This window comes from Sinocyclocheilus rhinocerous, unplaced genomic scaffold (assembly GCF_001515625.1).
Source record: "Sinocyclocheilus rhinocerous isolate Xijiao unplaced genomic scaffold, SAMN03320098_v1.1 scaffold19, whole genome shotgun sequence".
In the NCBI taxonomy this organism is placed as follows: domain Eukaryota; kingdom Metazoa; phylum Chordata; class Actinopteri; order Cypriniformes; family Cyprinidae; genus Sinocyclocheilus; species Sinocyclocheilus rhinocerous.
This window is the reverse complement of record NW_015638975.1, coordinates 4,277,150-4,292,913: the sequence shown is the minus strand read 5'-3', so window position 1 is coordinate 4,292,913 and position 15,764 is coordinate 4,277,150. Positions and strand designations below refer to the sequence as shown.

Here is a 15,764-nt window from a genome sequence, read left to right as displayed (position 1 = left end):
GTTAAGTAGGTACACACAAACACACACACACACATACACACACACACACATATGATTCCACCCAATCATCTTATCTTTGTAAAATGGAACAGCTTTTTAAATAACTGAATGTGCACTCTTAACTTCAGCCAATCAAGCATTATATTATGATATTATGATAATTAAGCACTATTTAATGATAGAACTAGTGATTAGAACTAAAACTTGGTAACCATGAATGAATGCATATTTGTCATTTTAACTGAACTTAGGACTGGTGGTGGTTATATTGTTGGTCATAGGTAATAGTAATTATTATTAAAAGATACTACTACTACTACTATTATTATTTGCTGGGTTCATGAATATTAATCACGTTGTCAGCGTTCGCTCGAACTGATTTGCTGAAATCAAAACGGGGACGGTAATAGATGAGCGCCAGCCAACGAGAGCTGTTTGCGCATTAGCTCCGCCCACTGCCGAGAAATCGGCATATCTTCTGCTTGTTCTTAAAAGCTGAATAATTCTAAATGAACTCTGTTATTTTGACAGGAAATACAACAAATAATATGGTTTACATGTAGCGCGTCGATTCAGCGTGGTATGCAAGACTCTCGCTCTCTCTCTTTGCATGTGTGAGAAACACAGCGCTATCAGTAAAGCGACGGCGAGTCGTGCGCCTTCACACTAGTTTACGGTACGTCAAATACAGGTGCGCTGCGTGCTACATACTGTGCATCCATTGAGTACATGACATGATCTATTGAGCGCATCCAAATAGTACAGATCGTTTGACGGAGAGTGAAACTCTCAAGCGCTCAGTCAGCGTGTTTATCGAGTGAAAATTTGTGTTGAACGCCTCTCACACACATACTGGCGAGTAAAATCTAAGAATTTATTAACCAATGGCTAATGTTAGACATTATTTAGTCGCCCAGAGTAAGATTTAGTCGCATATGCGAGTGATTTACTCGCAATGTAGAGGGTTGTTATGATTGCTGTGGTGATGCCTCTTCCTTTTTCATGTCCCATCATTTTGTTCCCTTGAAAAGCATTATTGAAGGGATGGTTCACCCAAAAATGAAAGTTCTGTCATCATTTACTCACTCTCATGTCATTCCAAACCTGTTTGACTTTTCTTCTTCTATGGAGAAGTCTGTTTTCACACATCTTTTGAATTGGGCTGCTTAGGCAATGCAAGTTTATGGCTGGCTTATGTCATTTACTCAGACCTGCCACTTCTGTCCATTATTTTCTAATGCTTAGTATGATCAATAGTAGTAATACTGCCTGTAAGTTTGGTGCTGGGGCAGAGAATAAAAGGACATTGAGAGTGCTGAAGGAAGTCATAAATTAACATGGTGCATGTGATGCATTACATAATATGCATATCTTCAGACCCAGAGTTTGAATGCGTATGTGTTTCTCTGAATCTAATTCCTGTTCAGTTGCAAGCTAACCAGCAAATGCAGCAACTACACTACCATTTAAATTAAAAAAAAAAAAATTTTTTATTTACTTTAATCTCTCAGTCTTATGTTCTCCAAAGCTCCATTTATTTGATCAAAAATACTGTAAAAACAGTCATATTGTGAAATATATTTAATAAAAAAATCTATTTTAATATATTAAAATGTGTTTTAATTCTCATGATGGCAAAGCTGAATTTTCATCAGCCATTACTACAGTCTTCATTGTCACATGAACCTTCAGAAATCGTTCTTATATGCTGATTTGGTGCTCAATAAGCACAGCATTTCTTACTATTATCAATTGTGATAATCAGAATCAGTTATGCTGCTTTATATTTTTGTGGAAGCCGTGAGACATTTTTTCAGGATTCTTTGATGAATTGAAAGTTCAAAATAACAGCATTTATTCGAAATTGAAATCATTTGCAGCATCATAAATGTCTTTACGTATGTCTTTGCTGATTAAAAATATGAATTTCCTTACTGACCCGAACTTTTGAACGGTAGTAAACTCTCCTGTACCCATATCTTCTGTAACTACAGAAAGTCTTCTTACCAACAGTCAAAAGTTGTCAGATGATTGTACTTAACACACACCAAGTGCTGCTTCAAATGCTTATTTTACACTTTCTGTGCTCTAGAGCACAACGATGACATGATACATACAAGTTTTCAACTGTGGTTCTGTTCATACCTCACATATCACTCAAACGCACTGATCTGGTTCTGACCCCTCAATTATCAGGTAGTCAGTCAGAGGTTGTGATCATCACTGTGTATTTGGCACGCCAAAATGACCGAGCAATATTCTACGGCTGTGTGAATGTAGCCATATTTTCCTCTTGTGAATCAGTCTGATAGATCTATCTGCATGTGTGAGTGTGTGTGAAAGCGAGAGAGGGGCAGAATGTAGTTGAATTTGAGTGTCATCCGAGTGTGACCATCTGAAACATTTTTCTGATCCCTATATCCCATCTCTCTGTCAGACCCACTCTGATGCCAAAGGAGGAGGGCGTTCCAGTGTGTCACGTAGTCGGAATGTGGTGCCGACGGTGGATGAATACCCCCACATAGGAAATTACAGACTGCTGAAGACCATCGGCAAGGGCAACTTTGCCAAGGTTAAACTGGCCCGACATGTCCTCACTTCTAAAGAGGTAACTAGATCTCCTGTGTACTTACCTTTTTTAGTGGAACTTAGGGCTGCACGATTATGACAAAAATCATAATTGTCGATTATTCCCTTGAAATTGTAATTGCGATTATTAATTACGATTATCACAATTTACATTGAATAATGTTTATACCATTGTTTGATGCAACTGCATGCCGTATTTTTATATGAAAATAAACAAGCTGAAAACACTAACTGAAAAACTTTTAGTGCTTTTCAATAGTATTAAGCCTCAAATTCAACACATCCATTAACGTAAACTACGCCAGAGCGCGTACACACCTCACGCACCAGATGCCGTGCGCGCGCTGAAGGCAGTTGGACATAGTGTTGTATTAGAGGTAAAAATTATATAAATACTGTTCGGTTTCTGGCACAAACCGATCGTTTCGTGTCTTAGGACATCAATGTGTCGTCACGAGCCGTAGGGTTTAATTTGGATTTGTCTGTGCATGTTTTTTTTACTCTCATAGATTTTGTTACCATTGCCATGCATTATACGACTGATAGACTGCAACGGCTGGAGTTAAAAATCATAATTTGTGTTCTACTGAAGAAACAAAGTCACCTACATCTTGGATGCCCTGGGGGTAAGCAGATAAACATCAAATTTTCATTTTTGGGTGAACTATCCCTTTAAGCCTCAAATGTCAACTATACATCGGATTGGTTTCTTCTTTAAAATTAAAAAAAAAGTAAAAATATGAATGGTATTATAATGTTATACTTAGGGTGTACTCACACTAGGCACGGTTGCTTTGAACCGAGCTCGAGCGCTCACACTAGTCAAACGAACCGGGCTTTGGGGGTCAAACGCGCTCGGGCACGGTTCAAAACGCCTAGAGTGTGTACACCCTAAAACTAAAATTAAAATAATGGGAAAAACCCTTAAGATAACATGAAGAAAGAAAAAAACACATCTTAAGCACGCAGAATAACATAAGTGGACTTTGAACGATTAATTGCCGCTTTGAACGATTACGTAATTGTGGCATCCATAATTGTAATTGCGATTAGAAATTCGATTAATTGTGCAGCCCTAGTGGATCTAGTCCTCACTACACTGAAAAAAAAAATTGGTGTGGGATTGACTTTGTTGTACATTGAAACAATTTTCACTCCAAAATTACTAGTAAATTTAATTTACAATTACAGAGTAATGGCAAGTAACAAACTAAATACTTTCATAATATACTACACTTATTTCATTGTTTTTGACCGTTTGAGATTTATGCACGATGCATCCTAAATTGCATCATGTCTGACTGTGATACATGTCCAGGGCCTGTTGCATTAACTGCTTAGACTAGTATTACAAGTTAGGGATCTAATTTTTTTTGTCTTTTAAGGTTACTCATAACTTTAAGTCAGTTGTATAAACATTTAAATTAGTCTAATTTGAGAAATTACAGTTTATCCTTCGGCTAACTGCTAGTTAGTCAGACTAGTTCTTAAGACACAGTCTTAACAATAATGTCTGTGTTCATGCAACTGGCTCCAGATATGCTAAATCTAATTTCAAATTGGACTGGATGTGTGAATTTTGCTTAAATTCAGACTATGAAGAAGTAATCAAATACACAGAAGGTTATTTTTCTTGATTTTCTCTTGAATTCTTTTGACACGTTTCAACATTCCCAAGCAGGTTCTTCACTGATACTGTTTCCTCCTTGCTGAACAATTTAAGTTAACTTTATTAGGGTGAAAATGATGCCACAACTGTGGGACAGTCATATAAACCTTTAAAAGATTTATGATTATTTCAACAAGTAACAAAAATAAGGGAAGGCTGGCATTGTAAAAACTGTTGAAGCCTATTGTAATATGATCTTCGTATAACAAATAAAAGAAGCTGAAATCTGAAAGTTGATCTGTTTTAATAAAAACCAACCCCTGGGACATGTTTCTGGTGCCTGAATTTGCAGAAACATGCAAATATAGATCAAGCACAGTTAGCATTCAGAGTCATCTTTCTAGTGTAACTCTGGTAAATCCTTTTGAAAAAAGTAATTTTATGTTTGAGAGAGGTGTTTAAAGATGTGTTTGTGTTTCTTTTGTCTCAGGTAGCAGTGAAAATCATAGACAAGACACAACTCAACTCTTCTAGTCTACAAAAAGTGAGTCTGCAGATCTCCTCTCTTTATCTGTATATCTGTCTGGAGAGAGGGCACAGAAGGGGTAATTACAGGAAGAGAAGCTGAAGGATTTCCTCTGACGTGGGAATGAACGGGTTCTGCTTTACCCCCTCGCACACATACATACGCTGGTCATGTACCATGAACTTTTTGCTGTAACTACTGCAGAATCCTGGAGGATATTAAAGAAATGAGGTTAATGCATTGTTCTTGCTGCTAGTGAAAATTTAACAATGTATGTGCTGTAAAATATTAATACACTACCATTCACAAGTAGGATATTTTGGGGTCAGAAAGATTTTTTTTTTTTGAATAAATTGATTTTTGAAAGATACTTTTATTCAGAAAGGATGCATTAAATTGATCAAAAATGACAGACAAAAGACATACAAATAGATTTCTATTTGAAATGAATGCTTTTCTTCAAACTTTGTTCATCAGAGAATCCACACTTCATTAAGCATAACAACCATTTTCAACTTCTAATAATAATAAGATAAAACATTTCTTGAGTACTACAATGAACACCTTGGAAAGATTTCTTAAGGATCATGTAACAGAAGTGTTAAACATATGAACATAAAATAGACAATATTAACATTTTTGATTAAATAAATACAGCCTTGATGTACTATTATTTAAAAAAAAGTACTTATCTCAAACATTTAAACGTCATTGTATGTAATCCCAGATTTCCACAATACGTCTGTGTTTGTACAAAAATAGAAAATTTACATCTGTTATTTAAACGGATGATAGTAAATTTTCAGACACAGTTTTTTCATCGTTTATCAAAAACACAATAACGGCGACGTGGGTGTAAACTTACAGATTAAGGGGCGGTAATATTATAATGAGATCCCTTTGTCACGTCACCAAGGGAGCGAAATCAGACGCGCTCGTTTTTTCAGACGCTTGCAGAAAAAGGCTTCCCAAAAACAAAGTTACTGGGTTAATCTTTTTCACGTTTCCTTGGTTGGTAGATGCACCGGGGTCCTGAATATAGCACTTGAAACCTGGAAAAGTCCGATTTTCATGATATGTCACCTTTAAGTTATTAGTAAATCCTGACCAAAACAGCTTAAAACCAACCTAAAATCTTTTGTTGGTCTTAGATTGTCTGCCAGCCTGGCTTAAAGCTCTTTGACTAACTGCTCAAAATCCCTATAAAACCAGCCTGACCAGACTGAGAGACCAGCAAACCAGCTTGAAATAAGATTGGCCTGAGCCCTTAAAGGGACAGTTGACCCAAAAATCATTTACTCACCCTCAAGTTGTTCCAAACCTATTTGAGTTTCTTTATTCCATTGAACACAAAAGACGACATTTTGAAGACTGTGGGTAACCAAACAGTTGCTGGTCCCCATTGACTTCCATAGTATTTTTTCTATACTATGGAAGTCAGTGGGGACCCTTTTTTGTAAACTATCCATTCAATTAAATGTATCTGGCATTATCACAAGGATCAGATTAATAGCACCTTGCCAATGCTTACAATCTTCTCAAACCTTCTCTTTTTATTGTGTTTTCGCAGCTCTTCCGAGAAGTGAGAATCATGAAGTTTCTGAATCACCCAAACATTGGTGAGTGATTTAGAAAGAACCCGTCTAACTGGCCACACCACAATTAATAGAATTATTTTAATATTTCAAGTCATCGTCTGACATGAATCATCGGAATGGTCCGATCCAAGATAAGACCAGTCTGCTGAAATCATTGAAATCGGCATTCCTGAGGCTTTGATGTCATAGCTGTTGAGGAAATGGACTGTTTGATATGTGCTGATATGCATGCACTCGCTCAAGCCAACACACACGTCAGATACTGCTGATGTATTGAACTGTGTGTTTAAGTGTGTGTGTGTGTGTGTGTGTGTGTGTGCCTGTGCTGTGACGGTGGTCTTGACGGAAACGCTTGCTCATTAGCGCTCAGCTTCTGCTCATAAATATCAAAGAACAGAGCAGAAATATGAAAGGAAAGACCTGCCCCATTTGAGGATGCAGCACTGTGGATTCAGTCCTGATTCAGATTCTTTGCTCTCTCTGTTCAATGGCCGAGTGTGTCTGTGCTGGTATCACATCACACAATCACAACTGATTGATCTGAAACGCTCCTTGATCTTTCCCAATGACGACACACACAAAGTAGGGATTATGTATTTTATTCATTGCATTAATGTCAAACAGTAGTGGCCTGTTTTCGTTGAATAGACTGTGATGAATAGCGTAGCTCTGAGCTTTAAAACCGACTCCTAAAGCCTGTTCGTTTTTATAACTCGACTTTATTAATGCATCTCTCTTTATTAGATGCTGTTTGTTTGGATTTGTAGCATTTGCATTTTTTCCTTTAGAGTTTGTGGGGTTTTATTGTTGCTTATGAGATGTTTTTCATGAGAAAAAAATCTTGTCACTGCTGCTCAGCTCAGGAGACTCATTCTAATGCAGTTTATAAGCGTAATATTTAGTGCTAAACTTTGGTTATAATCTTGTCAGCTGCTCAAGATAGATATGGTGGGTTTCGTAGCTTTCATTATATAGAAATAGATGTATTTATCACCACTGATTTCCTTCATACTTCAAACTCATATGGTGTTATCACATGTAGTAATAATGCTGTGCTTTAGAGGTGTAGATGTGCTTCATCAGTAATATGATTTTTTTTTCTCAACCTCAGTTGTTTGCACTGTTAACCTCAATAGAAAACCTTTGCAGTAAAACTATTTCAACAGAGTCGAATGGCAAATTTTCACAATTCTCTGAAAATATACCACATTGAATTGTTCAGAATACAGACAATTAAAAAGATTCACACAGTTTCCAAATCAGATGTGACAGTTGATTTGTTTGTATACTACGAAAGCTAAAATGCAACACAGTCACAGGCACCTATTGCTAATAGAGTGCTGCAGTGATGGCGTGTTTTTTTTAGGATATATTCTATAAATAGAATTTTTCCATTGGCTTTTAGATTATTCCAGGAAATAAGCACTGTGATGAAATAAGCACTTTATGAATTTTCAAGCCCAAATACATAATATATCGGCAGGAGTAAAAGGCTAAATGTAGACTATTAATGAACAACACCATGTTACAATAGTTTGCAAAAGCAATTATAAACACAGTGAGGCTGTAAAAGTGGACTAGTGAGTAGATGAGTTTACCTGTACTGTAGAGTAGATGGGTTTAGCCACTTGTTAGCAACTGTTCTTTTCAAGACAAGTAAAAGCTTAAAAAAAAATCACAAGGGGTTTTTACTCATGTATTGTATGTCATAAGTAAAATGTGAAAATGTCTGCCTTGTGTTAACCACAGACCTTATTTCAGCCAATTAACCAAAAACCTATTTAAAAAATTTACTTCAGGACAATGGAACCAGAAGTAAAATGTTAACTTGTTTCGGGTTTTGACCTACAAAAATGTCATCCCTGTAGAACTCTATTGATTTTGGGCCAGTAAGATAATGATGTGAATGATTTCACAGAGATGTGTCATTTCTTGTTAATTCTAGTTTGGAATGTGCCTAAAATTCAAATTTGGTGTGAATAGTCTCTTACATGTTTTGATTTGTGATCATCTCTCTTTTTCTCCACCAGTGAAGTTATTTGAGGTGATCGAGACAGACAAGACGCTGTATTTAGTCATGGAATATGCCAGTGGAGGTGAGTGGGCTGAAAGACTAGAACTGCCAGCTGTCAATCATGTCAAGACCTAAAAATCAGGACACTGCATTTTAAATAATGTCATGAATTCTCCCATCTTCCTTTCTCCTTTGCCTGATCTGTCTGTTCTTCTCCTCTACTTATACCACTTCTTCTGTACCTCTTGTCGTTCTCTGTCATTTTCTACTCTATTGCAATGTTCCCCTCTTCCATTTCCAAGGCGAGGTTTTTGATTACCTTGTTGCTCACGGGAGGATGAAAGAAAAGGAAGCGCGTGCCAAATTTAGACAGGTCAGTGCGAGTGCGTGTGAGTGAGTCATGCTTCAGTGTCAAAGCTCACATGTACGTACAATGAGGTCTGAGTGAAAATGCTTCCATTTTTCTATTATAACTTTTAATTACTGATCATATCACCAGTTTGAGTGCAGTAGTTAAAATTAACATGAATTAACATAAAAGCTGACAATCATGTTCTGCAGGATGATGTGAGAATGATCCAAACAGAATTGTGTGTTTTAATGGAAGCAAGAACATCTGACATCTGTACAGAATTTTAATTGTAATATTTTACAATAAAACTGTTTTTATTGTATATATGATCTAATAAATGGAGCCTTGGTAAGCATATACTGTTTTAAACAATCAATAGTGGTTTGTGACAGGTGGTGCCAAGTGGTCCTTTTTTGCTAGTACGAACGTGTGTGTATGTGTATGTGCTCATTAACTCTGCTGTGTGCATGTGTGTGTATGATGGCTTAATTACTGATAGAAAAGCTCAATCAAAGAGCGACAACTCCCTTGAGCAGCCAAAATGACTTCACCTACTCTCCTGATTACTCACCACACCTTCTCTCTGTATCTCTCTAGATTGTCTCAGCTGTGCAGTATTGCCATCAGAAGTGTATTGTACACCGAGATCTTAAGGTGAGAATGTGTGCTTGTGTGTGTGTATTAGGGCCCTTAGGGTCTGTTACATATAAACATGCCCTGAGCAGCAAGATCTGCATTCAGCTGTACCTTCATCTTTCACATGGTCTTTAGTAGTTCTTCTGTGTCTGTCACCAAAGTCCATTACAGAAGTCCAGGTGAAGGAATGAGTCCTCTATTCACACACACACACCCACACGCTATCATGAGTGTACTCTGAACTCTGGAACTGCTGACCCCTGATCTTCTCCTTGTTAAGATGAAAGGAAGTGTCTCTCTGGATGAACGTTCCCATGATGATACTCTATCCATGTAACTGAAGTTGCTTATTGGTCCAAACATCATCATAGTGACTCTTGAACCTTGAAGTTAGTCACTGTCTCCATATGTAACAATGTAATTCTCTTGCGCCCCGCTCAGGACCCCCAGAAATCCTGCATAGTGTACAATTGTGTGTCTGAACCTCTTCCTTTTTCTCTCTATCAGCTAGTCTCTTTTTTTGCACACACAAACACACACACAGAGATGTACACTAAATAATGTCACCGCAGTGCTGGAGATGTATTGATTACAATAGAAAAGGGCAGTGTTTGCCATATTGATTTAATATGAGCACCACAAAAAATATAGCATTTACCCAGATTTGTAAATAGTGATGCATCTCTGTGTGTGTGTGTGTGTGTGTGTGTGTGTGTGTGAGTGTGTGTTAACCATTAAGCCACACCTCTATTGTGGCTACAGAGGTTTCTGGCAGTTCAGGTTGGATTGCAGTATCTATATCGCATTTCTTTCAAGTTGCAGACATGTTGATTGTATTGTATTCAGAGCCGGTTGCCCCAGCAAAGGAAATTAAAATGATTGAAATAGTTTTGCCCTCAATAGTTGCAAGCAAAAAACATACATAATTCAAAAGTTTGGGGTCAGTAATTCAATTATGGCAAGTCATCCAGGTCCTGAAGCTGCAAAGCAGCCCCAGACCATCACACTACCACCATCATGTTTGACTGTTGGTATGATGTTCTTTTTATGAAATGCTGTGTTGGTTTTACGCCAGATGTAACGGGACACACACCTTCCAAAAAGTTCAACTTTTGTCTCATCAGTCCACAGAATATTTGGTCAAAAGTCTTGGGGATAATCAAGATATTTTTTGGCAAATGTGAGACAAGCCTTTGTGTTCTTTTTGGTCAGCAATGGCTTTTGCCTTGGAACTCTCCCGTGGATGCCGTTTTTGCCCAGTCTCTTTCTTATTGTTGAATCATGTAAAATGACCTTAATTGAGGCAAGTGAGGCCTGCAGTTCTTTAGATGTTGTTCTGGGTTCTTTTATGACCTCCTGGATGAGTCGTCGTTGTGCTCTTGGGAGTAATTTTGGAAGGTTCACCACTGTTCCAAGTTTTCTCCAGTTGTGGTTAATGGCTCTGACTGTGGTTCGCTGGAGTCCCAAAGCCTTAGAAATGGCTTTATAACCCTTTCCAGACTGATACATGTCAACTATTTTGTTTCTCATCTGTTCTTGAATTTCTTTAGATCACGGCATGATGTGTTGCTCTTTAAGCATGCTTCACTTTGTCAGACAGATTCTATTTAAGTGATTTCTTGATTCAACAGGTCTGGCAGTAATCAGTAAATAGTAATAATATTTCACAATATAAGTTTTTACTGTGTTTTCCAATGAATCAAAATGAATGCAGCTTTGGTTAGCAGGTATGTGTAAAAAATCTTATTGAATCCAAACTTCTGAATAATGTACAGCATGACCAGTGTAGTCTGATTCTTGAATGAATGACTCTTATGAGTCAGTTCTTTTTATTGAATTGGTCTAAAAGTCTCAAATCAGTCTTGAACACATAGGTTAATGTCTTTTTCTTTCACTCATCTCCAAATTGAGAAGAACCAAGAAATCGTATTGTATTAACTGTGACTGGTTTGTCTACATGACAGTATGTAGTTAACATACAGGGCCCTTTTGCAAAAACAATGAACACTGAACTCAGTGAAATGTGATTGATTAACATCATGTTAAGCAGCCAATGGGCACACAGATGACATATTAAATACAACACAGCTAAATTCAGTCTTGCAAAGGCAATATAATATCACTTTCGTTAGATTTTCGTGCTGCCCATGCCTCATCCATTTCTTTGTTGCTGTGTGTTTGCATGTTGTAAAAGTTTGGCTCTGTTGGCAGAGTAATATTTAACTCTGCAAACCGAGCCCAGTTAGCACCCCGCATCTGTTGCTAGGCAACACGGCCTCTCTTCACGGCTAAAGTTGGTGTGTAGATGTTGAGTGGCAGCACAGAGGGCAAGTCTCAACACCTTCACAAACACACACACAATAGCATGGGAGAACTCATTAGGTAAAGTTGGGCAAACACCCTGAAGGAAGAGAAACAGGCATTTCCGATAGACAATTGAGCGCTGAGGTCAAAAAGGGAGATGTGCGTGTTGCTGATTATGTGAACGATGAACACTTAACACTTCTTGTTCACTGTATCAAACTTCTTACCATTATGCCTCTTTTTCTCCCTCAGGCTGAGAATCTTTTACTGGATGCTGACATGAACATAAAGATCGCTGACTTTGGTTTCAGTAACGAGTTTACGGTGGGCAATAAACTGGACACGTTTTGCGGGAGCCCACCGTATGCCGCCCCTGAACTCTTCCAGGGCAAAAAGTATGACGGTCCAGAGGTGGATGTGTGGAGTCTCGGGGTCATACTTTACACGCTGGTCAGTGGCTCGCTGCCTTTTGATGGACAGAACCTGAAGGTGGGAGACACTGAATATCTGTCTTAATGTTCCTGTTTGTCTCTGTCCTTTTATTCTTCTTCATATGTACTGTATCATCCTCATTGTGTTTCTCTTCGTCTTATGCAGGAGTTGCGAGAGCGTGTTTTAAGAGGGAAATATAGGATTCCCTTCTACATGTCCACAGACTGTGAGAACCTGCTGAAGAAGTTTCTCATCCTCAATCCTACCAAGAGGGGAAGTTTGGAGGTGCGCTTGATTTAGACATGTATACACATCTGATATCTGTCTGTAAACTAAAATACAGACAAAGGCCTTACATTTAAAGTAGCTTAAAGTATGAGTTTTCAATGTAAAATATGAAAAAAATATTTTAAAAACAAAAACAGTACATTACTATGAACTTCTATATGTTGAGCCTGAAATCAAAAAAGTTGAAAGCTAAAACAGAAGACCTCCGGAGGCGGGGCAAACGTTGCAAGTTTTTGTTTACAGTAGCAAGTTGGCATGGCTACTGTTTTATTTGACAGCAATATGGCGGAAGAGGCATTTTGCATGGCGCTTTTCTTTTTAAAACCATTCAACGAAGCGTTTGAGAGAGGCGGGGCATAGAGGACTTACAATAATGTACAGTATTTGAAAAAGAATGTGTTTTTTGAACATTAAAGCATGTCAACATATTCTGTTACACCAAATACACCAAATAATGATCTTTAAAAAAGCATCATATGACCCCTTTAACACTGCGTCTTGCGTTTTTAGATGCAACAATGCATTCTGTGTGAACAGCCCCTTAAGGGGGTGAATTAAAATGAGAAATTTTTAATTGTTTTATCTTATTTTAATGCTTTTTTGTCTTATTTTAAATCATTTTAAGTCATCTTAAGACCCCTTTGACGCTTGCTGAGGTCTCCTAGTGGACCCTGGTCCTGGTTGAGAGCCAGTGATTTTGAATAAATGTATTAATTAAAATGTAATTAATTTCTACTACAAGTTTTTTTGCTTCTTTTGATTGATTGATACAATCTGTTACATTTACGTAATGCTTTATATTTTGCATTTAAACATGTGAATGACAAATGAAAAAACATGTTATGTTTTGCTTTTATTCAGATAAGCAGATTTTTTGGCAAAAATTTGCACTTGAATTCATAGTCTGGTTGCCTAAAAACACTTAAAGATATGGTTGTGTGATCCCTTACCATTCTCTGTCTGTGTATCTGCCGTTGGCTCAGCAGCAGATCATGAAGGATCGCTGGATGAATGTAGGTCATGAAGATGATGAGCTGAAGCCTTACATTGAGCCCCAACCTGACTACAAAGACCCCAGGAGAACAGGTGTGTGTGTGATTCTCACACATTTGAAATAGTTTAGATGTTAAGAAAACGTTCCAAGATTTGGAAGTGTTTTACAAAGGTATTGCCAGTGACATTGTGTGTATGTTGCCCATTTAGACATGATGCTTCAGATGGGTTTCAGTCAAGAGGAAATTGAGGAATCTCTCATCAAACAAAAATACAATGAAGTCATGGCAACCTACCTGCTGCTTGACTATAGGAATTCAGAGGTACACGCATACATAAACACACACACACATACTTTAATGCCCACAGAGGCAGCTAAATGATGATGAAACTTTTTGTTTGAAATTTTGGACTCGCAGCTTGACGAGGGTGTCAACTTGTCGCTAAAGCCACGCCCAGGAAGTGACCTCACTAACAGCAATGGCCCTTCTCCACCTCATATGGTACAGCGCAGTGTGTCATCCACTCAGAAACCGGTCAGAAGATCAACAGATCAGGGTGAGCGGATTGGGAGCGTTTGTGAATGAAGACCTTTATAAACACACAATCACACGTACTGTATGTTTGCCCTACATACTCTCTCTTCTTTGTCCCTCAGGCTCATACTCGAAACGGCCTCAGGGAGAAAACAAGCATAGAGTGGAGGATTCTGGGAGGAAAGGTTCAAGTAGCTCCACCAAAGTTCCACCCAGTCCAGTTATCTCCAGCGAACGCAAAAAGAGTTCCACACCCTCTACTGTAAGTGTGTGTCTGTTTGGTAATATGTTTCTTAGAGATTTATTTATTCTTTAATTTTTTTAGATCGTGTCTGAAAACTGATAAATGGAAAAATTAAAATTCTACATTATTTTGTGTAAATACACTACTAAATTAAAATCATTTTAAATGCTACAAGAGAAGTTATGCATTATGTACAGTATAAAAATATTATTTTTCATATATGCTTAAGATTACATTTAACACTGTTATAAAATTATTAAAAAAACAAATTGCCAAGTGAGTGTTAGGTGACAGCAAAGCCTAACTAAATATAAAAGTTGGATGAAAGAGAATGTACAATTAAATATCGCACCAGAGGTACACACATACCATTAGTTAGACAAATAATACTTGTTCAACAGTATTTTGAGCTGTGGCATTCATGTGTCCTTTCCCACTTCTCTGCCCCCTCTTGTCTTGTCACTTCCACACTCGACTGCCAAACAGAGAAGTTTTTTCAATCTATAAAACACAATTATGCAAAAAAGGGAACTATATCAATTAGAGCATGTTTATCTATACAGAGTGCTTGTTGATCTTTTACAAGCTAGGGCACTCAAGCTTATCAACAGGACTAATACAGTACCAAAGTCACGTCATGTTCTTTAGTTCAGTTTCCATGTACTTGAAGAACATGTAATTACATTATGGATTGAGGAAGCTTTTGACATAATAGCAGGGTAATTTTTAAACATCTTAACTACTGCTTCTGTTCCCAGTTACACGAGGGTGCTCTGAAAAGCCTGCTGTTTTCCACACTGATATTTTTCATGCAGCAGATGGCTGGAAGGGCTTGCCCAGGGTTGAAGCGCACTCTCTGACCAAGAGATGTTTGGCACGTCCAAAGCTCATGGCTTCTGCTCTCAAGTTATTTCTGTGAAAATGCTACAGAGGATGCTATTTTGAGCTTTAACACAGCACATCATACTTGGAGTTTCTAGGTTTGCACATCTTTAGATAGTGTGCCTTTTCCCTTTGTTTTTAAAGTGCAAATACTATTGTATGAATAGGCCCTGTCTGAGTACTAACCAAGTAGTAGCTCTACCACAAGTTGGATGAGAGAGCAAACATTTTCACACCTTGAGCAATAGACAAAAATGTTTTTTGTTTCTAGTTTGTCATTCACCCAGGGTTCGTAGCAGGGCTGTCCTTTGTATGGTTCATAGCATGATTCATTTAATCACTCCTAGCCCAAACTTGGATTACTGTTGCAGTTCCAGAACTAATACATGCAAATGTGCATTTGTCAGAAAAATCTAGTAAAGAGATTATAGAAATTTAAGCTGCAGTCCGTAACTTTTGGTTCTCTAGCGGTTAATAAACAGAACTGCGTGCGTCTTGCAGAAGAACATTGTAGCCGGAGCTACTTCTCTCTGTTTATGTCTATGACAAATCACGCAGAAACTGCTTGCAGTGGTTCCTACAGAACCAGTCTGAAGTAGTATGAATATAAAAACTCATTATAAGTGTACCGTAGTGATTCAGAATAAGCCAAAAACACGATTTGGAAAATTGATTCATGATGTTCTCACTTATTATATACATTTTGAACACAAAAAGTTACGGACTGCCGCTTTAAACAATATTATTATAGAAATTATGGA

At 37.7% G+C, this 15,764-nt stretch overlaps 1 protein-coding gene across 6 annotated transcripts in view; it reads left to right on the top strand.

Annotated features, from left to right (window-relative positions):
- The window catches only part of mark2b (MAP/microtubule affinity-regulating kinase 2b), a 49,375-nt gene that overhangs the window by 15,192 nt on the left and 18,419 nt on the right, over positions 1-15,764 (top strand). For 5 of the 6 annotated variants that reach the window (XM_016566082.1, XM_016566080.1, XM_016566079.1 and 2 more), the window contains exons 2-13: positions 2,438-2,608; positions 4,689-4,742; positions 6,295-6,343; positions 8,353-8,418; positions 8,639-8,709; positions 9,286-9,342; positions 11,881-12,117; positions 12,226-12,345; positions 13,332-13,434; positions 13,552-13,664; positions 13,761-13,899; positions 14,000-14,139. In XM_016566082.1, the coding sequence (XP_016421568.1) occupies positions 2,438-2,608; positions 4,689-4,742; positions 6,295-6,343; positions 8,353-8,418; positions 8,639-8,709; positions 9,286-9,342; positions 11,881-12,117; positions 12,226-12,345; positions 13,332-13,434; positions 13,552-13,664; positions 13,761-13,899; positions 14,000-14,139 (1,320 nt within the window). Of the gene's footprint in view, positions 1-2,437; positions 2,609-4,688; positions 4,743-6,294; positions 6,344-8,352; positions 8,419-8,638; positions 8,710-9,285; positions 9,343-11,880; positions 12,118-12,225; positions 12,346-13,331; positions 13,435-13,551; positions 13,665-13,760; positions 13,900-13,999; positions 14,140-15,764 lie in introns of those variants that run through there. The other variant, XM_016566083.1, reaches the window with a different exon arrangement.